Source organism: Plectrocnemia conspersa, unplaced genomic scaffold (genome assembly GCF_051122295.1).
Source record: "Plectrocnemia conspersa isolate PC_06_02 unplaced genomic scaffold, ASM5112229v1 ptg000010l, whole genome shotgun sequence".
NCBI lineage: Eukaryota > Metazoa > Arthropoda > Insecta > Trichoptera > Polycentropodidae > Plectrocnemia > Plectrocnemia conspersa.
The window spans coordinates 24,864,299-24,889,797 of record NW_028277174.1 but is presented as its reverse complement, the minus strand read 5'-3'; the positions used below and the strand labels follow the sequence as shown (position 1 = coordinate 24,889,797).

Genomic DNA, 25,499 nt, shown 5'->3' with positions numbered 1-25,499 from the left:
TATTCAACGAATGTCAGCCAAGAAATAACGAAGAATCAACAACAACACCAGCTGATTATATAAATTTAATGTTTTTATTGACCGTATTATCAGTAATTTGACAAGTAGATTTGATGCAGCAAAATAAATAAATAATGCATTCAGTTTCATCTGGATATTTTGCAACTTTAATGATAACGAGATTCGAGAAAAGGCAAAAGACTACGAAACAAATATGATGATCTTGTGAGCTGTTATACAAAGAAATATTACATTAAAATCAATATGTGACGTATATATATTGAAACAAAAAATATTTTACCCGTATATTTGCAAAATAAAATAAAACAGCCTTTTTATGAAAATTGAAAATATTCCGCCATAAATGCAAAATGATTCTAAAATGCACGTCATTTAATTAAATACATACTATGAATCTTAATGAAAAATAAATATTAAAAAAAGCTGAAAAATTACGTCCCTGAAATTCTCAGGTTATCCCTCAAAGAAAATCTAAAAAAGCAGTCTCGAATCTATCCCAAAAATATTTTTTTAAATATACCATTTCAATGAAATCATATCGGAATACATTTTCACTGGTAGATACATATTTTTAGTAGTGAAAATTTAATTTATATGGCAGGTGCTAGTAAAATTATATGATTTTAACTTTATTGCATTTTTATTTAATATGTATCCACATCATAATTTCCATTAAACACTTGTTTTTAAATAAAATATATTATTCAGCATAACAATTAAATATTATAGAAGCATAACAATGCAAGACCTTAACCAAATTTATTAATCTTTCAATATCACAGTCTCCTTAACAATTAATAGTAATTTTTCAACATGGTTTTTTAAGCAATATATCTTTTAATTCTTTCTTGTTCACTTTACCCATTGCATTTCTTGTAATTCTGTAACATGATAAATAATTTATATATAAAAAATAAAAAAAGAGTATATAAAGTTACATACTTATCAACTGGAAATAACTTTGTCGGTAATTGATATTTAGGTAGATATTGAAGAGCCCATTTCTGTAATTCCTTCAAGGAGAGGGAAGAGCCTGATTTAAATTCTATTACTGCGGCAACCTATAAAACAACATGATTAAAATATAAGATTGGTATAAATACAAATCGAATGGCTTACCGTTTCTCCCCATGTAATATCGGGCAAACCTAAAACTGCAATATCTACGATAGACTCGTGACCTAGCAGAACTGTTTCGATATCGAGTGCAGAGATTTTATAACCGCCTGATTTTATTATGTCGATTGATGTTCTGCCTTGAATTCTTACTTGCCCATTTTCGAGTATTGCAGTATCGCCTAAAAACATATAGTTAATATATTGAATGCAAATAAAATCAGTAAATTATTTATGTACAACCTGTCTTAAACCATCCATCTGTTGTAAATTCAGCTTTAGTTTGTTCCGGACGGTTCCAATATTGCTTAAATACGCCAGGACCTCGAACGAGTAATTCTCCAGAGACAGGAGTTTTAGATTGCTTTTGATGATAAGTTACTTTACACTAGTATTAAAAAATATAGTTTAAGCAATTTATACAATAAAGATTATCCTCAGTTTAAAATAATACTCATTTGTAAATACGAAAAAGGAATATACCTTTTTTTCAATATTCATATATCCACAGTCCTTAAAAAGATTATTGGCATTCACTTGCGACTGCATTTGCAAGTAATATTTTTGAAAATCTAACTATAATAATAAATAATGAATGAAACACATTAAACACAATACTTTATATTATATTTTATACCTCTGGACTCCAAGGAGGTGTTTCTAAAGTCGCTAATGTAACTGTTCCTTTTGAAGTATCGTTTCCGATAATTTGAGCAGATACACCAGGCAACGTATAGCCCACGAATCCAGGAGTTCTATCTGACATCGGTTCGTAAACGTTACTCAAGGCCATGCCGATTTCAGTCATACCATATCTATTATAAAATATATATTAAAAAATATATTTAATAAAAATAATAATAGCGTATCAATATAAAACCTTTCTAGTAATCGATGCGATGTAATGTCATACCAATGTTCGTAAATCGGCGTCGGTAAAGGCGCTGAACCGGACACCATCAAACGGATGTTATGTTTCATATAATTTCTATAAAAGTATTTTGATATTATATTTGCATATAATTTAAATACGGCAATAGCAAAACCTTATGTATTCAATTTGTCTGTGGTTCTTGGAAAGTATTTTTTTATATTCTTCGATTAGTTTACTATACATTGTTGGAACTCCCATGAAAACGCTCACTGTTCCGTGTGCTTTTTTATTCATTCCCAAAAGATTGGTCCATACCTTTAATTGTACAATGAATTAATAATTGTTTATATATACTATTATAAAATATGTCAACATACAGTAGCAGCATCAAAATGCGTTAACATCCTCAAAGTTGCTCCAGCAGATAAAGATGCAGAAACACTATTTATCTGTCCGTGAACATGATGAAGAGGTAAAGCGTGCAAGAATATATCGCCATATTTATAATTCCAAGCGGAATGCAGTGATACGATTTGAGCAGATATTTGCTTAAAACCATAAACAACACCTAGAAAAATATATAATAATTAAATATACAACAATTTCATTATAAACTGAATTATTCATTATACCTTTCGGTTTGGATGTAGTTCCGCTTGTATAAAGTATCATCGCATCACTGTTGGAATAAAATTCTCCATTTGGAAAATTACTTAAACATAACGAGGAGTCTATTTTTTTAAATATCTAACATTATTACAACACCATTTATATTAATATATAATATAATTTTAAATATATACCAATATCTTGAGTCAAATCTTTGTTATTAATTATCTCCCTAGGAAAATGAATGACTGAATCTTGATTGGGCAAATTTTTCAAATAGTTTATATCGCATATCGTAGCAGACGATCCACAATCTTTCATGAAATATTCAAGAGAAGCGGGCGGATATTGAGGACTCAATGGAACCGCTGTAATTTACAGAATCTTATGTATGATAATATTAAATTCAACAATGTTTAATTCCGGAATCTCACCAATATTTCCGCTCATCCAAATCGCCCATTGAGTAACGATATTACTTGAATCGCACGGACACAAATACGTTATAGTTTTTTGTGTATTACCACCTGAAATGTAAGAAAAACAAATATAAAGATATTTAAAAATAAAAGTGAAATTTTAGATACTTACGTAATTTGTCCGTAATGATATTTGAAAGTGATTTGGCTGCATCAAATAAATTTTTATATGTGATATCTCCATAACCATCTTGAACAGCAACTTTATCGTTATAAATAGCTGCTAGTTTATAAACTGGAATCGTTTCACCTTTATTAAACAGAAGCAATATGAATTAGTTAATCAGTTATTAAGAACGGAAAAATGGAACGAAATAAACCTCGTTGAATTTCGTCATTGAGTGCGTTGAAAATATCCTCTCGTGGTTTTGAAGATACAAATCTAATATTTTTGTTGAATATCTGACGAAAACAATAACTTCTAAGCTTTAGCATAATAGAGTTTGTTTGTAGCTGTCAAATGTCACTGAATACCGAAATATACAAAATTATTTATTATTTGCCCGATTATTTCAGATTAAAATAGTACAAATACGTCATTTTAAAAGTGACAGTTCTTTTTTTAAATACTTTTGGCCCAAACATAACTTATTATGACTTTTCTTAAATCTCTTGTGTATAATATATAGTTGCGGATTCTGTGGAACAGTATTAGTTATTTTATAAAATTTCATTTTACATTGTAATTAAAAGAATGCGTAAATAAATAATACCAGAACTAAATGTTGCTTTACAAAAAATATTTAATATGCTGGTTTAATCCTATCTTTATCCGTTATTTTTTCAGATTTTTACTATTATTTTGTTTCGACAAACGTTTTAGCATGAGATATTTTTAAATTTCTCATATTAATACTTGGACGACTGCAAACTCGAATACTTTGGTTCACGCATTGACCGCTTATGTTTTAGCGCTTATCGATCCGTTTTGACTTACATGTTCCTTTTGAACTTTATATTTTTTTTTGGCTCACCCATAACAGGATTTTCTTCAATTTAACTGTTAAAAAACTAAATTTTATGACAATGATTGCTTCAGGAAAAAATCGTTTTGATTACTTTTGTAGCATTCTGAAAACCTTTGAATTTATGTAAAACATTAAAGAATGACATCTAATTAAAGTCAAACTGTTTAAACAAAAGTATAGACATGAAAAAAAAAATTGGTAATAGGGTGTGTTCATACGAACACTTTTATTGCACCCTACCCCCTTCCAAAAAAATACGTATACATGAAAGACACTAACTTCATTTTTACGCCTTTTTAATGGTTTTATAGTATGTTTTTATTACTAAATACTCGCGTAGCTAAGCTTGTAAAAGCATCTGAAGTAAAACTAGGATTTCGATAACAGCATAGTATATAGGAGTGTTGACGCCCGTTTCGCCTCTTGTATGCGTTCGCGAACGCCGTCATACAGCGTTCGGGAATGCCCCCGAATTCGACAGCAATCGGCTCCGATCGTCGTTACAAAACGATCGGACCACGCCGAGATCAATAAAGCTTTTACAGAAGCACACGTGTTTTGGATTCAGACCTAAGAACTAACTACACGCAACAAGAAGCTTTATCTGATTTTTATTTTCTGTTGAAATCCAAAATGGAACAGCGCCAATCATTCATCGCACACACAATAAAAAAGCAACAATGAATAGATTAAAAGTATATATAACAATTGTAAACGTTTTCTTATTTGAAAAGATCTTTTTTCGCTATGGCTAGACTAGAGGTGTTGCAAGTCCTCGGAATAATATTATATGTCCCTCCCCCCTCCGAAAAAAAGTTAAAATAATTCCTAATCTTCCGGGCGTTCAGACGCGTCCGTTAAATAACCATGTAAACAACTTCGTAATTCAATAAATCATTACTGCAACGGCTCAATCTGTGTCTAATTGCCACCCGCCGCAAAATTATTTTTCATAATTAATGAAATACATCCAAAAATATGCATAAATTTGTGTTTTTTTAAAGTCTTTGGAAACTGAAGTTGGATCAATTTTTATATGTAAAAAAGCGAGAAAGAGAAAGCATGCAAGCAAACATCAAATGTCATTTGATTGCGTTTTTAACTTGTAAAATACCATGATCTCGGATTTGGTAATTGTTTAATAAAATATTTTACAATTTAATTTGAAGTTATTAGTTAGTTTTTTCAAATTGAATGTCTTAACTTACATCGTACTGAAAAATGATTTTTTAATAAATAGCTAACAATAAATTAATTTAAATGTAAGCTAATTGGTCCGTTTATTGCGCGTTACAGTCGCTCGTTACTTAGAGTCTCTCTCGTTAATACGAACTACATTTGAGTGCGGCGGCCGATCGACTTCCCGATCCCGCGGCGCGCATTCGTCCCGTCACCCGTCGGCGCCTCCCAGTCAGCGACACCGTTGTCCACCATCGCTCCTCGAAGACCAGACGTAACTATTTGCCGTCGAAAACCGCGTCGACGGGTGCCGGCGTCGCTATGCGCATTAAGCGCGCCAAGCGGCGCCGACTCCCGCCCGGCCTCACCTCGTGTTTCGATTCTAACCTCACATTCTTCGTACACTGCGACGTTAAAATGTCGTTTTAGATTTATAAAAAACAATCGATCAAGCCCAGACGTCGACCACGTGCTCGCCGCGTGCGCATCCACAATTTCCGATTGCACTATGACCGTATGTTCCCACGCCTCTGGGACACACGTCCTTGAACGCTGTTACTATAGTAACTGGTTAACACAAAAAAAAAATTCAATTGTTTAATTAGAGCGTCGCGTTTTTGCGAACTAGACGTGCGGACGCCGCACCGCCGCATCCTTTGTTCGCAGGCAAGTTTGGTCGATTGGATCAAACCCCAAAAATTAATTCATTTATTTTCTTTTTAAGTAAATATTTTCTGACACACAAAACCAATGATCTCTTTTGATCCGAGATTAACTAGTATCTATATTGCCAATTAACCGTTTGAACTTACATGTGATTAAAATGCTTATCTTGAATTTATACCAAAACCTCACTAATCGTTGAGAAATCTCATAAAAGTCGAACCGGCCAGATAAATTTTTGGCACGGATTCAATTTTTTTCTTAGATCCAATTTGTGGCTGATCGACGAGCTCAAAGTTATATACAGTAAAACCACAATAAATCAAAAATAGTTAATTTAAAAAAATTAATCCTGAATCATAAATAAAAAAAACAACTGTTGCATTGGTCACATAACTAACTCAATTTCTCAAAATTATGAATAGATTAATCCTACAGTGTACGATTTTTTGTTTTTTATGCTTCATATTAAATATTTTTATTTTATTAGCTAAAAATACAGTTTATTCATATTTGCATCATTATGCATTTTGGCACACATTTCAAGGTAAAAAAGTGAATTTCAATATACATGATTTTTTTTAAGTTTTAATCTTAAGCGCAACGCTGTTTTGCATTTCTCACACATCGCAGATGTTTGGGAATTTCAATTGAGTGACACTGTAGGATTAAAACTAGTTGCCTTATGTACTTCTTCTAAATTCTATACAATATTATAATTGGTTAAAATCCAAGGATATATAGAACATTGTTCTTGAGTCATTTAAGTTTCATGTCAATCGTAAAACTGTCAGCAATAAAAATATAAAAAATCAAATTGGTGTGCTTTGCAAACTTAGAGCTATTATTTTAAAAGTTACAGCAATTTCACGAAAGAGTTGAAAAATAATGATTTTTTAAAAAAAACCTAGTCTTGTGCATGAAGTTTTACTTTTTCAGCAATCGAAAATAAGAAAACATCAAATGAACCTTTTCGTTATTTTTCAATGTAAACAAAAAAAATTACAAATGTATTTAATATTAAGTCAACTGATTATTTGTATGCACTTGTAAATCTTTGGAAAAGAAAAACGATTATGTAAATCTTCAAAATGTGGGCATAATTAGTAACATGAGTAACTTTTCGCCTCAATGCGATTCATTTGTGTTAAGTAGAAAGTCTAATTCGATTTTGATACTGTTCCCAAATAATAATTTGAGTTGGTTTTGATGGGAAATATTTCTAACAAAAAGTAGATCGAAATTAAAAAAAAAACTAAGGCCCTTCTTTAAGTTGTATTGCTCCAACTAGTAATTACTGATTTTTGCACATGATAATATTCAATCCATGAAAGAAATAAATGTGAGAATGTGTCAAATAAAAAGTTGACTAATTTCTTAAATCATGTTTTATTGAATGAAAATGGTACAAAAGAACATCACTTATATATAGTCTGCATGGTGTCCAATACTACTTTTTTACCTCAAATTTATTATGAATAAAATATAAATATTTTAGCTTGAAATCGTTATCACCGGAAAAACGTTAATGTTTTATCGGAATCACCAGCAAATTTTCACAATGGGTATTGAATTAACGTGGTTTTACTGTGTTACACAAATGAACTTTTTGGTAGAAATGATAAATATTGAAGTATGTTTATGAACATTTTTTTTGTTTTATTTATAACCGCTTGTTTTATCCATTATTGTTTTTGTGCACGATTTTACCATATTTAATTTTACATATCCCGACAAGAACCAAACAAAAAATTCACTGTATTTATAATGAATCGGCGTCAGAGTTTCGATTTCAAAATTAATAAAAATAAAGAGTAAATCAATGTCATCAGATAATGAGCTCCAATAAAAGATCGACTGGCGACAGTGACGTGGAGTCCAGCGAAGAAGAAGAATTTACTGTCAAGCGGGGTGATGCAAGGTTTGCCTGTTTTTATTTTATCGGGTTTTGGGCAATAAATGTAAATACAGTGAAGTTTGCAAAAGTTCCACGACCTAATCCATATGTATTTTTATTTATATTTTGCATCCTATCCAAAGTTTTTTTGCATGGTTTGATTTTTATTTAGCATAAAAAATGATTTTTTATTAATCTATTATTATTTTGCAGAAAAAGGGATTCTTCGATGAACGAAATGGAGCCCAAAGACATGCCTCCGGCAATTAAACGGAGAGTCAACGCTCTTAGAAACCTCCAATTGTCCGTAACCAACTTGGATGCGGCTTTCTATATGGAAGTTCACGCGTTGGAAGTCAAATATATGCGACTCTACTATCCGTATTTGGATAAGGTCTTTATTATTTTATTTTTGGCATATGAGTTTCTATTCTGAAAAGAAAGTACAATATTTTTTTATTAACTATATTATATTTAATTAATATAGAGAGCAGAAATCATCAACGGTCGTTATGAACCAACTGACGCTGAGTGTCATTGGGAGAGTGAATCTGAAGAACAATTAGCAATTACTGAAAGAATAGAGAAGACTAAACTCGATGAATCTCCCGCTGAAGTCGAGTAAATATCACTGCATATTCAAGTCATTTGTTACCTTAGATTATTGTTATGATTTTCTGTACAACTCAAAGGAAACAAATGGCTTTAGTGCTTGAATATAAATTTAAATTATTATATATATTGCAGGAAAAAGGATGAAGATGTTAAAGGAATTCCAGGATTTTGGTTAACTATTTTTAAGAATGTTAGTTTGCTATGTGAGATGGTTCAGGAACACGACGAACCCATCCTCAACCATTTAGAAGATATCAAGGGTATGTAATTTTTATTGACGTTAAATTTTTTAATTTATAGTTTAATAATGTTTTTTGTTCCACAGTTATAATGCTAGAAAAGGATCCAATGGGATTCGTGCTAGAATTCCAGTTCTCGCCCAACGAATACTTTACTAACTCCGTTCTCACTAAGGAATATAACATGAAGTGTCAGCCGGATCATGATCATCCTTTCGATTTCGAGGGACCAGAAATACATAAATGCATTGTAAGTTTTTTTTAAATAACATTTATAGTATATGTTTTTCATTTATTTAATTTTCAGGGCTGCTCCATAATGTGGTGTAAAGACAAGAACGTAACTGTAAAGGCGGTAAAGAAAAGGCAGAAGCATAAATCGAGAGGATCGGTTCGTACCGTTGTTAAAACCGTTCCAGCCGATTCGTTCTTCAACTTCTTCAATCCGCCCGAATGTAAATATTAAATTGCTCATATTGCTAGATGTACTCGAATGCTCAAATTTTTTATTTTTGTAGTGCCTGCGGATCCTACTACGGAAGTAGCGGAGAGCACCAATCAATTATTGTCTACAGATTTCGAAATTGGGCATTATATCCGCGAAAGAGTTGTTCCGTTCGCCGTCTTGCTGTTCACTGGTGAAGGCTTGGACGACGAGGAAGAATATGAAGAAGAAGAGGAGGAGGAAGAGGTAATTCATTTGCATTGAATATTTATTATAGAGTTTTGTTTTATTAATTTTCACTAAAAAGAAAGATGGTTAAATTTTATTCGATTCGGTAACCAACTTGTTATATTGTCGTGGATGCATTATTGAAATGCTGCGATTGTGTTTTACAGGAATCTGAAGAAGAAGATAATGAAGTAGACTAAAAAAATATATACAGTACGCGGCCGACTTCCATCAGCTGGCTACATACATAATAACTCCAAATTTGTTTACTTCATTTCGATCGAAATACTCTTAATTTATATATGTATTGCGAATAACTTGAAATATATATTTTTATATTGATATTAAATGTGCACAATTTGGAGTTGAACTTTTTTTTACGCACGAGGTATATGTGGAAAAAATTACTAAATTTACTCGTTGGTTACTATGACAATAAAATATTAATTTATCCATCTTTTATAGTTATAATAAACTTATGTTATTTTATACTTTTTACTTACTTTTTGTTTGTATGCAATATGATTATTTAAATATAATTTGCTTTAAGTTACGAATTAAAGTTGATTAGGGAAATTTTGATTTATTTTTTTTCAATCACGTGTTATGTTCGTATTTATTTCTTTTTTCACATAATGGTGAGCTATTTTCGCACTATGCGCTTATAAATGCAATTTTATGGTTCACAATAAAAGGCATTCATTTTAATTGGTACATAATAAAATTTACGTACAATATTGTTGATAAGATTAATCTACCTTTATCTAGGGTTCTTTTTAATCGCTTATAAAATTGGTTGTTTTAAGAATGTATTTCTAGCCACATATGATAAAACCATTCATACCACTACTGTTTTTTTTTTCAAATTATTCGCAAGTTTTTATACGTTTAATGAAAAAATATATGTTAACGGTATAAATTAATAATATGCTAACCAATGTAAAATAATATTTAATAACACATAATCAGTATTGTTAAAATATTTAATCAACGGGCTTCGAAACAGCTCTACTACATTTATATTTAATCAGATTCTGTCATTTAGATTTTAAGCCTGAATCATTGATTTGATTGAATTATTTTTACTTTTCTGCTATTCTTCTTTCTCTTGATCTTTGCCTTTTCCCATAAATTCATCTAGATTATTCTCTCTAGTTAAGATATAAGTTAATTTTAGCAACCTTTAACCCTATGGTAGCCGAGCCTTGAGAATTACTGTCTAATTATCAACAGTAATTTTTTTCGGAGAAAATGTTATTTTCCTCCGTAGCATTAAAATGCATCCAGTTCTTTCTTCAATGATGACAAAATCCAGTAGTTCTTACTTTGGTAACAAAAGCGAATTATATCGGATTTCGGCAGCCAAAGGGTTAAACTATGCCAATTTTAAAGCACATTTTTATTTTTTAAGAATTGTGATATGTGCTTGTAATATTTTTAATTGCTTTTTTCATAATAGATCTATATAGAAGTAGTGAAATAAATATCCTTATCTTTGATCAAATACCATTTTTTTTTTCAACAATTATCTATCAAGTATTTGTCAATTGTCGAGTATGTACTATCAATAATGTTCTTAAGAAATTCAGATCCTTCTCAGTGATTCTGAATGGTTCTGAAAATAATATAGTATACTATAAAACGATGTGAAATCTTCAGAAGATGTACTAAGGAAAATAAAATTTTCAAAGAATACTCTCGATTCATCATATATCATTACCCACCGTTTCGCCGGCTTTTTTTTTTAGTAATTTGTTTTTGTTCATGCTGTCCATCTGCTTGAAAATAGCTAAAAAAGTTTTGCACTCTGACTTGTAACATGTGTGGTTAACTTAATGCGATAACATAATCGGTAGAAAAATATTTTTGCTCTATGCGATATAATCCTAGATTAACCAGTGTCATTTATTTTTAAAAAAGTTGTCTGTTTCGCCCCTCCTCTTCCCTGTTAATCCTTGACAACACTTGTTCAGCTTACCTCGTACAAAAATAAGAGTGGACAAAGCAGAAGATTTTATTCTAACAAGTGCACGATTATTAATTTAAAACATTAACCCTTTGGTTGCCTAATCATTTCGGATTGATGTATTACATAATAAAAAATATATGCTCAAAAAAATGTTATTTTACTCTGAAGCAAATAGTATATTATAAATGTATCATGCTTTTTTTTACTCGATGATGTCGTCAAATTCAGAAATTCTCGCCACAGTATAAAAAATTATTATAGCAACCAAACGGTTAATATGACATTCTTAAAATAACGATGCATTTATAGGATTCCAAATAAACTTCGATTTTTTTAAATCTATGATTGTGGATTTCAATTATATTTTATAAATTAATAAGAGGATGTGCTTATTTTGAAAAAATCACATTTATTGCAGAATGAGAGTGAAATCAACGAAGAAAGCTCAGAAGAGAGTTCCGAAGAAGAGAATGTCACTGCCAATAAAGGAAACAATAAAAAGAAAGCTGGACGTGTTGGCAGAGGAAGAGGGCCTAGACATCCGTCTACAAATGTAATAAACAAAATCTCAACACCATAAGAGTATGGAAATTCACATTTACATATTGATTTTAGGATGAGTCGAACGATGAAGCTGTCAAGGAGCCCAAGCGTACTGGTCGCAAGGCCGGCGGCAACAAGGGCGCTCAAGGAGCTGCGCCGGTAGAGGGCGGTGCCAACCCTCAAAATCCAGCTGAATGCAAACAACAATAAATCGTACACTATTCCAATGTAACGACCGTTAAAAAATATTTTTCCTACATTAGTGGAGAGGCTTCGTCAACTCTTCGCGTGATGACAAACAATGCCATAATGAGTAAAATTCAGTTATTGTAAAAAATCACACATTTTTTATGTATGTATATATATTGATTACTGCTGTTTACACTAAGATGCTATTACGATTCAGTATTTTTGCTGTTTTTAATTTATGTACCGTAAAAATAAAGCTTTGGCATAAGTTTAAAACTTGATACTTTCATTTATTTTTTATGCTTGGAATATGTTTTATATTTCATTTTGTATGAATAAAACATTGAAATACAATATACTTGTCGTTTTATTTGGTCATCATGTCTGGAACACTGGAAACTGAATTGACCTAGAATTCAGTTCTGATATCCATCATTAATGCTTATATCTTTTTTAATATTTAATTTCAACCTACATTAAGTATAGTCCATCCAAGATGTTAGTGCTCGTCATCGTTGTGTTGGAAATAAGGGTGTGTGTATGCATGCATACATACACAGTTTTCTGCGAATTTGTTTACGCCGATAGGAGAATATTACCAATACTAAATCAGGGCTGTTTTAAGGGTAGTGTGACCATACGTTGGAAATTGAATTAAAAATTATAATGTGTTATATTTTTATTATAAATTATTGTCATGTTGTGGTATTTTGTAATCAATAAAACAATTCCTGTAATATTCTATTGGTATTTTTATAAATATTATATTGAACAGATATTCAACCTGGAGAGTGATAACAAACTGCTCTCATGTTTTTGAGTTTAATATGTTTAGGGGCTGTGATGATGGCGGGTGGCAATGAGACACAGATTGAGCCGCTGCAGTAGTATATTTATTTGAGGTTACGGTTTACATTACAAAAATGGGGCGGACGCGCGACGGCACGCGTCCGAACCCTTACAAGCTTGCCGGAAGAGAGAGAGCCGTCACAACACCGCTATTTCTGCGCCGACCAGTTTTGGCCATAACAAATCTATATTGGCCCCCATACGGCTCCGGCCCTAGCAATTTACAATTGCGAACTATAACCAGGGGGAGGTATGGGGGCCTTGGCGCTGCTGTTGATTAAATGCTGGCGGCGCAAAAGTAGCAAAGTCGTGACGTATGGTGTGGCGGCGCGGCCTCCAGTGACGCGCGGCGTGCTTCGCTCCAAGCCGAGTGGAACACGTGTAGACCCGGGCGGCGCGTAGGGCTCCAGGGGGCGCGAGAAGAACGGGCATGTCCGGGAGCACCTTTCGGGGCCCTGTGGTGCGTCGGTGCAGCTACACAGGGCGCGCGCGTGACGGGCCCCGAACATGCGGTTCGAGCTCGGAGTCGCGGGGGCGTAGCCCTACGGGTGCGTGACGGGTCACGCGTGGTCCACTCGAGCCTGGTCTACGGCAGCACTTCGGTGGCTTCTCACTGGAGGCGCGTGGTGGCGCCGGATGCTTCCTGGGTCACGTGGTCGGCGGCGGCGGCGGCTGACGATGGCGGCTCATGGTCGGAGGCGCAGGCCCATCGTCTTGGTGGTCCGCCAGCTCGAGTCCGGATCCAGGGAAGCTCCGGCGGGGTGGCAGCAAGTGGGTTTGCAGCGGCTCGGCTTTTTGTACTGCAGCGGCGTCTGTGTCTGCCATTTTTCGTCTGACTCCATATGTGTGCTCAGGATCACGTCGGGGTCACCAGTTTAGGGGTGGTGGTGGTGACGGGTGGCAATGAGACACAGATTGAGCCGCTGCAGTAGTATGTTTATTTGACGGTTAACGGTGTTTACATGGTTAGAATGGGGCGGACGCGCGACGGCACGCGTCCGAACCCTTACAAGCTTGCCGGAAGAGAGAGAGCCGTCACAACACCGCTATTTCTGCGCCGACCAGTTTTGGCCATAACAAATCTATATTGGCCCCCATATATGTATAAAAATAAGTAAGAAAGTCATTTTTTATACTTTACACAAATTAAATTAGAAAGGTAAAAATTAATTGCACTTGTAATTTCACATGGTCACCCTATTATATTTTCTCACCAATACTGTGACGATGAGCGTTCATATCTTGGATGGACTGTACTTCAGTATTATAAAATTTAATATCGATTATATATTAAAAAATCAAATAATGTGGTGCTATTCAACGGAATTATTTTGAGATATATGTGCATTTAAATAAATATTTTGTTCTATAAAATCAATTGTTTGTGCATTAATGAGAGGTAAATCTTCGGATTTTTTCTTAAAAGGTATTCATAAGGTGTTTACTGTTCTGATCAATGCTCGCTCGCTCACATCTAATCTGTCTAACAATAACACAAACAATACATTTTATGGAATAATTATTTTATATATTGCTCATCTAAATGATCATATTAAAACATTTAGAAAGAGGAAATAGCTATCAAAATGTTTCACTGGTCCTTCAAACTTAAAAAAACGGCCTTCTCGACAGGGTGCATGCTCATGATAATGTTCGTGACATTTATAGGTAGTTGTGTAGATCTAAAAAAATAAGTACTGGAGCACTGCTTCCCTTTAGGAGTGGTTATGTAAGCTCGGGGACGATTACCCTTGTTATTTAGTTTGTTGTGCTGTTTAAAAATATGCTATCGATGATAATTGAATTATGCTTGAAGAAATTTTAACAGAATGTGATCCTTTCTTGGAGAAATGTGCCAGAACGACACTACACTAAAAAGGGTATGGATCATACATGGTTGTCTATTAGAAAGCGTAAGAGCAAATAAAAACGCTTTATGTTATGTTCAGACTTCTGAAAATCATCAACATTAATCACCATAATCAAAACATCTTACCAACTCAATATTTATCCATTAGGCTAGCCAAAATAAATCTATTGTTTGATTCTAAATAATTGATCTAGGAAGTGACCACAATGGTTTTCTTTATAGAGGTTACTCGGGAGACACTCATGCTTTATTAAACCGTCTTTGATCTATAGCGTCTCATGCGCGTGAGCATGTTCAAGACCGTTTGACCAAATTATTAGCAAGATTTGATCCAACGAGCCGCTCATATGCTCATCGCAGTGAGCCGACTGATTCAGTTGTTCTGTGTGATCAGTTCTAGCATATTGTCTGTACGTACAGCCGCGGCAGCTTTAGTTTTAATTAATGCTTTGACTTTGATTTATGAGATATTACGGATTTTGGTTCCATCATCGTATTGCAAATTTTGTCAAAAAATCTCATAGAAAAATAAGGTGAGAAAACTGTTACCTATTACATATTTATTAATTTAAAATAATTGAAATACAATTTAAATCAATTTTAAATATATAAAAAATAGTAAATTTTTATTTTTTTGCAATGTTGCACTATAATGAAAATAAATATATCAAATTAATTGTTTTCTTTCTCTTAATTTATTTTAACTTGATTATCTGTTATTTTCTTAAGGTCAAATCGGTAATTATTGTATATAGTATATAAAATAATCAATTCAAGTTTGATTAGCACGAGTCAATGTTGCCATAACCTAACCGCTGACATATCGATCGCAATGGAGCGGTCTCCCAACTTGGTATTGAACGTTTTATTCCCATTTTATCGTTATTTTGTGACTTTATCGTCGTTATTTAACCGCAAGAGTACATTTTATAATTTCGACACAAATCGCGATACTTTAATTGTGCGCCATTGCGTAAAAACATGCATGTTTCAGACAGCTGTCAGATGTGCATATTTATTTTTGTTGACGAAGGTCACGAAATGGATGCGAACAAATTGACCCACATACAGCCTTTTCAATCATTCAATACCGCCTGCATTAGTCACGTCACTCGTGCGGCATGTGTGATTTACGTTTGTATGAAAAAACATCAATCAATAACGTTACGGAACGCAACTAGAACGATTTTATACAACAAACATTTTTAGTACATTAATGTAGCTCGATGGTTACAATTAATCTTATTATAGTGTAATTTTTAACTTTTGTCTCTTCAACAGTCTGATGAGAATGACCATTGCGCAATCTTGCCGATAAACACCACTTTGACGGTCATAATGCCGCCTCCTCGATCGGAATCGTATGCTAGAGAGTGTTCTGATATGGTCTCTCAATATATGCATATATCTGGTAAGTATTTTTTTACTTTCACCTCCTATAAATAAAAAAAGTTTTATGTTTCACTTTAGTTTTATGTCTCTCTCGTAAAACTCAAATAATATAAACGATAGCAATTGTGAAAAAAAATATTTATAGTCATTTTGTAAAAACTGTAATTTTTAATTTTCAATACTTAATCTGCAGATCTCGAAATTTTCTGTTTATTTTTAAGTCTATGCGTTAACAGCATGTTCCAGAATATTCCGTCCAACAAAATTTTGTGTTCATATACTATATAAATATTTAATAAAAGAAGGAATGCTCATTACCTATATCTCTCATTTTTTTTGTGTGATTTATAATCGTGATAGCTTCTATACATATTTCTTAGACACTATCTAGAATTATTCATATAAGCATTATCATTTCACTAATATTGTGCTTATTTGTTTTTCCACCTGGACTTTATCATTACTGACTACTTTCTAATACCTTCTTCTTATCTAGGTTTATTCATTGCTGCTGAAAATACTTATTTACCATAATCATACTAATCAAATGACGTTTTTAAACTTTCAGTTCATTCACTAGGTTCGATTATAAAAGATCAGTAAATAAATATAAATTAATGTATTGATCGTATTAGTATATCTATAGTCTATTTATTTTCAAGAGTCAGTGCGCAAGAACATTGTTTAACGCGTAATCAAAATGTGCTCTTAAATTTCTGCCTTGTGCTTGGTCGTTCTCAATGAAACGATTGATCTTACGGCGAACGACCAATCACAGGGCAGAAATTTAAAAGCATGTTATGATTACGCGTTAAACAAAGTTCTTGCGCACTGACTCTTGAAAATAAATAGACTATAGAGCAGTGTTTCCCAAAGTGTGGTACGCGTACCCCTGGGGGTACGGGAAGAGTTTGGCAGGGGTACGCGCTGCATCGGGCTTTGGCTGCTTCTGGTGCAACAAGCGCCTTGCTTTTTTCGATTACAAAAAAAAAAATTAATAAAATTTTCGTTACTCGTTAGTATTGCGTATGTGTGGAATATAGTTTATTTCTTTTAAGTAATAGAAAAGGTTTGTTATGTGCTTTAGTAAGCCCCATTGATTTTGATAATTCATACTTAATATAATTTTTATCCCTATCATTCAAGATTATGGATCGCTGGTTGAAATCTGGGACTTTTAAACCGAAAGAAAGCAGTGATTGTAGTAACAATCAACAAACAGAAAATAATGAAATTAACGAGGATGAACCATCTTCAATTCTGAAAGAACCTGCTAAGACAAAATCAAGGAAAACTCAAGTATGACAAAGAATATCTGCAATTTGGATTCTCATGGACTGGAGATGAAAAAGAGCCTATTCTACTTTGCGTCATTTGTTCTGAAAATCTAACAAATAAAAGCATGAAACCACCCAACTTAAAGCACCATTTTGAGACAAACCACAATCAGTACAAAGATAAACCAATCGATTTTTTTTTTAAAAACTAATGGATTTAAATAAGTCTCGAAAAGTAATGCGGAGTTTGACATTCAAAAAATCCTATAAGCTTCGTATCGGGTGTCGCTTTTGATTGCGAAATGCAGTGTAGCAAAGACGATTGGTGAAACTTTAATCAGGCCTGCAGCCAAGATAATGCAGAAGTAATAATAGTAGATAAGGCAAAATAAACTTTTGACCGCGTTCCCCTATCAAATAATATAGTTCATCGACGAATCATTGATATGTCTAATAATGTAAAACATATGTTATTGTCTGATATTTTTCAAAGTTGTTATTATGTATTACAAGTCGATGAGTCTACTGATATTGCAAATCTTGCAAATCTTATGGCGCTTGTTAGATACGAAAAAGATCAAGAAATTCATCAGGACTTTTTATTTTGCCAGCCTTTATCAAGTCATAAAACAGGAAAAGATATATTTAATGTTATGAATAAATTTATGCAAAAGAAAAAAATTGATTGGAATAGATGTGATGAAATAAGCACAGATGGAGCAAAAAGTATGGTCGGAATTAATAAAGGACTCGTTGCAAGAATTCAGAATGTTGCCCCAAATGTCACATTGTTGCATACACAGAGAGGCTTTGGCAACACGAAAAATGTCCGCTGATCTACAGAGAGTTCTGGATAAAAGCGTGAAAATCATTAACTACATTCATTAACCACTTCACCCTTTTATACGCACGGGCGCGTTCAAAATGTTTTTGGCGTTAGACGCATGCACGCACGGGCGCGTGTGAACTCTATATTAAAAAAAAAACGCTCTGCGTAATACCTTGCGTTACTACGCATTCTCTCATATATGCGTTTGTATCGAAGACATTTGATCCTCATAAATTAAATAAAAAAAAATGATACTTTTCGACAGGGGTGGCCAACCCGCGGCTTGCTTTGAACATTTTTATTTATATATTTTTATATTTAATTTTTAGTGTTATATATTTTTTACAATTAACGTTTAGTATCATTATTATTATATTATCCATGCTTACATGTAAGAATAATAGTAAACACAATAATAATAACTCATTACGTTTTAATTTTTTCGCTCCAAAAAATGTCTATAGTGTATCAAAATCAAAAATATGGGGATATATAATTTTATATGTGGCTCGCATTTCCGCTATGATGCATTTCCAAAGTGGTTGCAAGATCATTTGGGTAGGTTACCCCTGCTTTACGATGTTTTACATGTTTCTATCTATGCATTCTCTCACATGTGCATTTATATTGAAGACATTTACCCCTCATAAATCAAATAAAAAAACTGACACTTTACGATGCTAGTATTTATTTTACACGATCAGATTGCTTTCATTTCACCCACTTCCATGGACTGCGGAAATTATCAAAGACAATTCGAATATATTTGCTTTATTTCTGGATGTCATCATAAATTAGGTAACAAAACAGAAACTGTAAGTTTCAAATATTTTCTCAGAGGATCTATTCATTCAGAACTGCGTATTATAACCAGATGGTAAAATATATTCGTGTAAGATCCACAAATATCAGAACCAAAATTTAGTTTGTTTGACGCAAATGGGGAAAAAATTAGAAGAGACACACAATACCATTGTCCAGAATGCATGGTTGCTTTATGCGTTACACCTTTTTTCAAAAATCACCATACTGTATTTTAAGATAATTTTTTTTTATTTGACAACAAACATTACGTATACATACACACACATACATATGTATTTCTATGTTATGTTTAGAGTTTGGATGAAAAGAAACAGCAAAGAAGGCAACTTCTAATTTTTATTAATTTTTTTTTTTTTTTAAAAGTGTAATAATAATAATTATAATGAATAAATAATTTTAAACTGATTTTTTTCATCATTCTCATAACACATCGCATAATAAATCGCAATAAAAAAAGGTGATTATTTTTGACCATTTTTTTAAAATAATCCCGAGGATGAAGTGGTTAAAGGCTATCCTTTGAATGCATTTGTGGCAAAAGAGAGTTGGTAATGGAAAAGTGGACTCGTTTCCCTCTCTTCGTGATTTTATAACAAGTTCGGCTGGTAAAATTGATGATGATACTCTGAAATGTATAGCACAACATTTAGAGAATTTACAAGTGGGCCTGAAAAACTATTTTCCTGATTTAAACAAAAATATTGAATAGATAAGATGTCCGTTCAACATTAATACAACATCCATGCCAAAATATTTATCGCATGCAAAAGAAGAGCAATTGTTAGAATTAGCTTTAGACGGATTCTTGAAAAATAAATATAAGAAGTGTACTTTAACATCAGTCTGGTTGCATCCAGTATCTTGTTTTAACAGAGAAAGTCCTAAAATACATCTTGCCTTTTCCAACTTCATATCTATGTGAAGTTAAGTTTTCAGCATTTGTAGACATTAAGTCAAAAAAAGGAACAAGCTTTTGGATGTGGAACCGCATCTCAGAATAAACTTAACAACCAGGGAACCAAATAAGGATGAATGTATTTTATTTTTCGTTTTTTATTTTGTTTATGTACTAAAAAAGGAAAAAATAAATATTTTTTGATTGTTATTAAAGTATATGAATTTTTTAACGAGGGGTACTCAGTGCTACGAAAATTATAGGGGTACACAGATGTCGAAAGATTGGGAAACACTGATCTAGAGTATTCTTATTTTATAGATCATGATGATAATATACGGCCGCCAAAGGTTGATTTTTCTGCACCACCACCTTATGACGTCGCTGCTAACAGCAAGCTACCAACGTATGAAGAAGTGCAACGTGAAAAGCACATTTTGGGAGAAGATCCTCCCATGGTATTTAAAAAGTTTTAACTTTAACTACTTATATAAAATATTACTATTTAATAAGATGTTCTACTTGATAATCTTCAGACTGGTGCTCAACCGCAGCCGCCTCTGGCCGCATTCCTGACTCTAGAGTCAGTTGAAAGTCAGGGTGATTACGAGGCCGATAACAGCTTGTTGGGCACTGACTTTATGTTTTTCACTGCATTCTTTTGTAAGTTTAATCACGAGATTGCTTCTAATATGGAGATTTATTATGTGATAACGTTTTTTGTTGTTTTTAGTCGCGTTTTTATTTAATTGGATCGGATTCCTGTTGCTGATGTGCTTCTGCCATACTATTGCATCTCGTTACGGAGCGCTCTCCGGCTTCGGATTATCGCTCGCCAAGTGGACGCTGATTGTGAAGCATTCGACGGAGCTTGCGAGCCACGACAACTCTTGGCTGTGTTGGCTCATAATGGCATTCGGTTAGTATGTTATATGGTATATAATTTCTTCGGCATAATATTATCTTCAAATTATGAAAACGACAACTTAACTTATTTGTGGTAATTAGGAAAAAAAAAATTTTTAATAATCATAATTATTTTATCAGTCAACGTTTTAAAATCAAACTTGGAATGCAATTTTTAATGATTGCTATTGTATTTGCAATGGTAACATCAGTGTACGTCAAACTAAATTGCATAGCAGTAAAATAAAAAATATTTATTTATTTAAAAATATATTGGGAAGCATTGATGGAATCAGTAAATTCATCATATTGTAATATATTTATATTTAATGAAATTTAGAAATGGACTATAATGAATTTTATGTGAATTCATAATATACATTAAAACATCAAGATTTTGGCCACAAAGATAAGAAAACCTTATATGTAGAATTAAATACAGATTTCATTTAGACACTATGTGCTATTTTTTAAATTAGATATTGTTTTTAGATAAATTTGATTTTTTAACTTTACAAAAATCGTTTTTCTCTTATTTCAATATAATAAATTAAGATCTTCCATTGCAAAATGACAGGCGTTAGCCCAATGTGTTATAGCTTGGTAATCACAATCAGTGACGTCTACTTTATTAATTATAAACTATTATTACAACTTATAGACAATAGATGTCACTATGCATGATCTGGTTCGATTTTATTTTAATTATTCGTTGCGATATTCATACGTGAGAATAGGAAAATCTAAGAAAACCTAATAACTAAAAGAGATTCAGCATAAAAAAATATGACAGAAGTCCTTGTTCTCAGTGAGTACGTCAATGGTATTGAACCCAGATTTAATCAGATTCTGCTTTAAAGTGCTGCAAGGCGTATTTATTACAATTCTGAAGTCAGATTCTTGACTTCTGCAAACTGCAGTATACTAATTAATAATTCATCTACAATACTTTCTAGTCTATTCGTACACTTACTGGATCGACAGACATACTTCACTGTACTTAACTTTCAATTTTAATGTGAAACTGCTGCACTTTGGTTTGGCGGTTATTTAAGTCAGTGGTGTCAAACCCATACGCGAAGCTTTATACTCATACGATTTATTTTTTCGTAAGTTTTTAAAATAAATTAGCTATACCACTTATACCACTCGTTGATTGTGCTGGTTATTAAACAAAAAACTTCTATAAAAAAGAAATTTTAAATACTATTTATATATCGCTTTATGAATAAAAATTCACAAATTTTATAATAAAAATTTTATTTCAATTTTATAAAGCCATAAAATAGTAAATATTTTTTTTCAGGAAATAAAAAATTCTTAAAGTAAATTTTTTTTAATAAAAATCATTATTATTTGAGATTACACTAATTATCTGAAATTAAAAAAAAAATTCAATGTTTATATATCTTCATAACACATAGAAAATACTAATATAAATAAATATAGCCCAAGCCCATATAGATAGAAATGGGCAAACTAAAATATGCAAAAAACATTTATCTATGCAATTTTTTTATAAAGTGATTTAAAAAATAAGGTTAAAACAGTGGCTTTTTTGTTCTAGCTAATTAGGGAAAAGATACAAAATGGCTAATATTTGTATATTACGAATGATCGAAAATGGTGTACGAAATTACAATATACTTGTATGATTTGATGCAATGTTTTAAAAATGTGTTATGTATTGTTTTAAATCCTTTAAATTTATAATTATATTATAAAAAGTATTTTAGTAAAACTTCTAGCTTTGAGAATAGGGCCGTGTGTTTGACACCTCTGATTTTAGCTACTGCAATGCAGTACTGCCACTTGTCAGTGTTTTTAATTTAAATCAGACTTTTAAGCTTTTTATAATATATAATTGAAGAGCTAATGATATCCATATTTCAAATATTATAGGTATGCTGATATGCATCCGTGCCATTATTCAGTATTTGAACATCAAGCGAGGCTGGCGACTCCTCTCTGGAACTGCTCAAGAAAGGCTGCTGTTTTTCCATTAAATAAAAAATAATGTAAATGATGTAATAATTACATACTATGTATTTTTATGTATATGACATGGTCCATCAGTTTTTTTTTGTATATTGCATTGCTGTGATATAATTGATATTTTTTTAACAAAAATAGTATTCTGATTTTTTGAAGGGTTACTACAATTTATTACTATTACAGTATTTGTACACTTCACATTGCCAATTTTGTTTGCTTGCACTGCATGTTGTATTTTTAAGATAAGTTAAAACTATGGCTTTACTTTGTCTGCGTTCTTATGGATTCTTACAGAACGAATATGAGATAAATCTGATCAAATCCATAGTTTATATCATTCCTTAATTGTTGTATAGTGTGTTTATAATATACATAAATATACTTGAGTTAGTTGTTTTAAATTTATGTAAAAATTATTTATGAAATCACATTGTTATTTTTTGCAAATTATTTACTTTTGTTATAAACGTATTTGTGTTCTTTCAGATGTAATAAGTTAGATTGGTGTCAAATGTCAATAATTGAACGTTTAAAGAATACATATTTTATTAATACTGTTACATTCAATAAAAAAATAATACTCGTGTATATAATTTTAAAATTGAAGCACTTTTGTTGAGTTTGCATTTTAAGAAATGTTCATGTAAATAATGCAATTTTAAATTATTTTTCTATCTAAATATATTTTTACATACATTGTTGGGTAGATTGTGTCATATTCGAATAGTTCTGTCGCATTTTGGTCTTTAAAAAATAACATATTGCAGTTATTGGTACGTTTAAGAAATTTAAATAAAATAAAATAGAACAACTCTGTGTGTAAATGTTCTTATGAAGTTAATTTTCAATGAATTAACTCTATTTCGATTATGAGAAGTTAAGCGTAATTAGGAGAGAAGCTTTAATGAATTTCTTGGTAAATGAGAGGTTAAAAACAATCTAGTAGCAGCACTGATTTATTTTAATCGCTAACGTGTACTTGATAGATCTTTCGATTGAATGATGATTTGATTAAACATCAGTTTTACAAGTGCTATTTTATTATCATATTTATACTAAAAATTGCTCATATTCTTATGATTTATTGTACTTGAAGCTGCAAAATGGATATTGTTTTAAACTTATGAATTTATATGATAAATTAACGTTTATAATTTCACCAAAATGATGATGATTTCATATATTTTTGTACCGTATATGATGATTAATGTTTTTTATGCAAAATTTATACTATAAGAATGGTTGATAGTTGATAATTTACATGATAGCATCCTTTAATTTAATTTCACTATGTAAATGTGTTTACTACACATACACACCTATTGTTAATTAATTAATGTATGTAAAAAAAATAATAAAATCTTTAAATTAGTGTTTTTTTTTTATTGTTTTATAACCTACATTTTATTTCAAGTTATATATTTAATATACGGTTTACACATCGGATCGATTTTAAAAATCATCACTTTTATACTTGGTCATAAATGTACCTCGCTTGAAAAATTACTTCATTTTGACGAATTTTGACTCAAAGTCATATATTCCAACAGAAGTTTGGTTTTTTTCATCATAATCGACCCATTCTTTCTCCGTTAGATCAACTTCGTCAAACGTGACGCCTAAAAATAGCAATAAATGAATATTCATATATAAATAAATATGCTTTTTTATAATATTAACCGTTATTTTCACTCTCAACTTTCCATCCAGCTTTAGGCCAAAATTCGATAGGTTCTATTCCCCTGCACTCGAAAACCACGATCGTTTTAAACTTTCCGTTATCATCGGCTAGATATTCGCCTGTCGAATGGGATATGAATTAAAATTACTACACAATAATATGTGATCAAAGAATGAATACCATTGCTGCCCTCGGCAATATCGAAGTTGTTCTCCTTAGCGCACAGTTTACATTTTGCTTGGAAATGTGCTTCGGATCGCCCGTGCTTTAAAAAAGTCGTCTCTGATTCAGTAACATCTATCCATTTATTCGATTCTTCGCCACAGCTGGTACATTTCACTCTCAAGAACCATTGATAGTCTGGATGACAGTTGTACAATTTTCCTATGAATTCTAACGTGGCCTTTATCTGTAGCCCGATTTTGACCATATTGCAGAATTCGAATCGATTCGCAGAGTATCTTTAATCACTTATACGCTAAGAGGAAAAAACGATGCGTACTGTCACCGACAAGCATAAATTTTGGCCATAGCAACTAAAAATATAAACATGAACAGTACTCACATATTTATTTTATATTTTTAAAAGGCGGATGATAATACTGGTTTTTAATCGACTAATGTTTTAATTGATAATAAGTACGAAAAAATGGTATTTGTTATGAATATCAACGCCACGCTCAGAAACCAATGGCTATGAACCCTCTGCGGCGGTTTGGCTCTAACGGCTACGAAAGCAGCCAACAACGTTTTGCTACATAAATACGTTTTAAAATTTAAAACTAAATTTTTTATTGCCGTGCGCGAGTTTATTCCGCAATCACCGGCCAAACATCGTTATTAATGTCATATGCAGTATTATTTTGTATATTTGTAATCATATGAATATTGCAAGGCAAAATTAAATATCATGTATTTGCTTCTAAGCAAAATTCAAACAGATAAT

General features: G+C 32.0%; 4 protein-coding genes and 1 long non-coding RNA gene across 9 annotated transcripts; 2 read left to right on the top strand and 3 right to left on the bottom strand.

Moving 5' to 3' along the window:
• Positions 1-642: 642 nt before the first annotated feature.
• Positions 643-3,663, bottom strand: Acsf3 (Acyl-CoA synthetase family member 3). Of its 3 annotated transcripts, none has more exons than XM_088195775.1 (14): positions 3,420-3,663; positions 3,212-3,349; positions 3,055-3,147; positions 2,815-2,988; positions 2,644-2,742; positions 2,389-2,579; positions 2,184-2,326; positions 2,018-2,125; positions 1,775-1,952; positions 1,621-1,713; positions 1,381-1,525; positions 1,141-1,319; positions 964-1,082; positions 643-902 (listed from the first exon to the last, which is right to left on the bottom strand). In XM_088195775.1, the coding sequence occupies exons 1-14, from the start codon at positions 3,532-3,534 to the stop codon at positions 830-832; spliced, it is 1,848 nt and encodes a 615-aa protein (XP_088051901.1). In that variant the 5' UTR covers positions 3,535-3,663; the 3' UTR covers positions 643-829. The 3 variants fall into 3 exon arrangements, with proteins under 3 accessions (XP_088051901.1, XP_088051903.1, XP_088051902.1); XM_088195777.1 differs by having other exon boundaries at positions 2,644-2,723; XM_088195776.1 differs by lacking the exons at positions 643-902; positions 964-1,082; positions 1,141-1,319 and having other exon boundaries at positions 1,393-1,527; positions 1,622-1,713.
• Positions 3,664-5,372: 1,709 nt separating this feature from the next.
• On the top strand, positions 5,373-12,390 carry LOC148231125 (nucleosome assembly protein 1-like 1). 2 transcript variants are annotated; one of them, XR_015811178.1, is made up of 10 exons: positions 5,373-5,520; positions 7,742-7,830; positions 8,020-8,200; positions 8,294-8,427; positions 8,554-8,681; positions 8,747-8,910; positions 8,968-9,115; positions 9,179-9,351; positions 9,501-11,855; positions 11,918-12,390. XR_015811178.1 is itself a non-coding variant. In XM_088195774.1 (10 exons), the coding sequence occupies exons 2-10, from the start codon at positions 7,745-7,747 to the stop codon at positions 12,053-12,055; spliced, it is 1,287 nt and encodes a 428-aa protein (XP_088051900.1). In that variant the 5' UTR covers positions 5,373-5,520; positions 7,742-7,744; the 3' UTR covers positions 12,056-12,390. The 2 variants fall into 2 exon arrangements, 1 of the variants encoding a protein (XP_088051900.1); XM_088195774.1 differs by having other exon boundaries at positions 11,721-11,855.
• Positions 12,391-15,528: 3,138 nt separating this feature from the next.
• Positions 15,529-24,244, top strand: Ndfip (Nedd4 family interacting protein). The gene is made up of 6 exons (XM_088194651.1): positions 15,529-15,606; positions 16,035-16,164; positions 20,293-20,429; positions 20,508-20,634; positions 20,705-20,890; positions 22,780-24,244. Exons 1-6 carry the CDS (start codon positions 15,586-15,588, stop codon positions 22,881-22,883), a joined length of 705 nt encoding a protein of 234 aa, XP_088050777.1. The 5' UTR covers positions 15,529-15,585; the 3' UTR covers positions 22,884-24,244.
• On the bottom strand, positions 15,543-18,500 carry LOC148231124 (uncharacterized). The gene is made up of 2 exons (XR_015811021.1): positions 16,978-18,500; positions 15,543-16,608 (listed from the first exon to the last, which is right to left on the bottom strand). It is a non-coding gene; the product is annotated as an uncharacterized LOC148231124 (long non-coding RNA).
• Positions 24,245-24,246: 2 nt separating the features above from the next.
• Positions 24,247-25,283, bottom strand: LOC148231122 (UPF0587 protein CG4646). 2 transcript variants are annotated; one of them, XM_088194653.1, is made up of 4 exons: positions 25,119-25,283; positions 24,734-25,031; positions 24,553-24,672; positions 24,247-24,491 (listed from the first exon to the last, which is right to left on the bottom strand). In XM_088194653.1, exons 2-4 carry the CDS (start codon positions 24,981-24,983, stop codon positions 24,376-24,378), a joined length of 486 nt encoding a protein of 161 aa, XP_088050779.1. In that variant the 5' UTR covers positions 24,984-25,031; positions 25,119-25,283; the 3' UTR covers positions 24,247-24,375. The 2 variants fall into 2 exon arrangements, with proteins under 2 accessions (XP_088050779.1, XP_088050778.1); XM_088194652.1 differs by having other exon boundaries at positions 24,734-25,089; positions 25,157-25,276.
• Between the last annotated feature and the right edge of the window lie 216 nt (positions 25,284-25,499).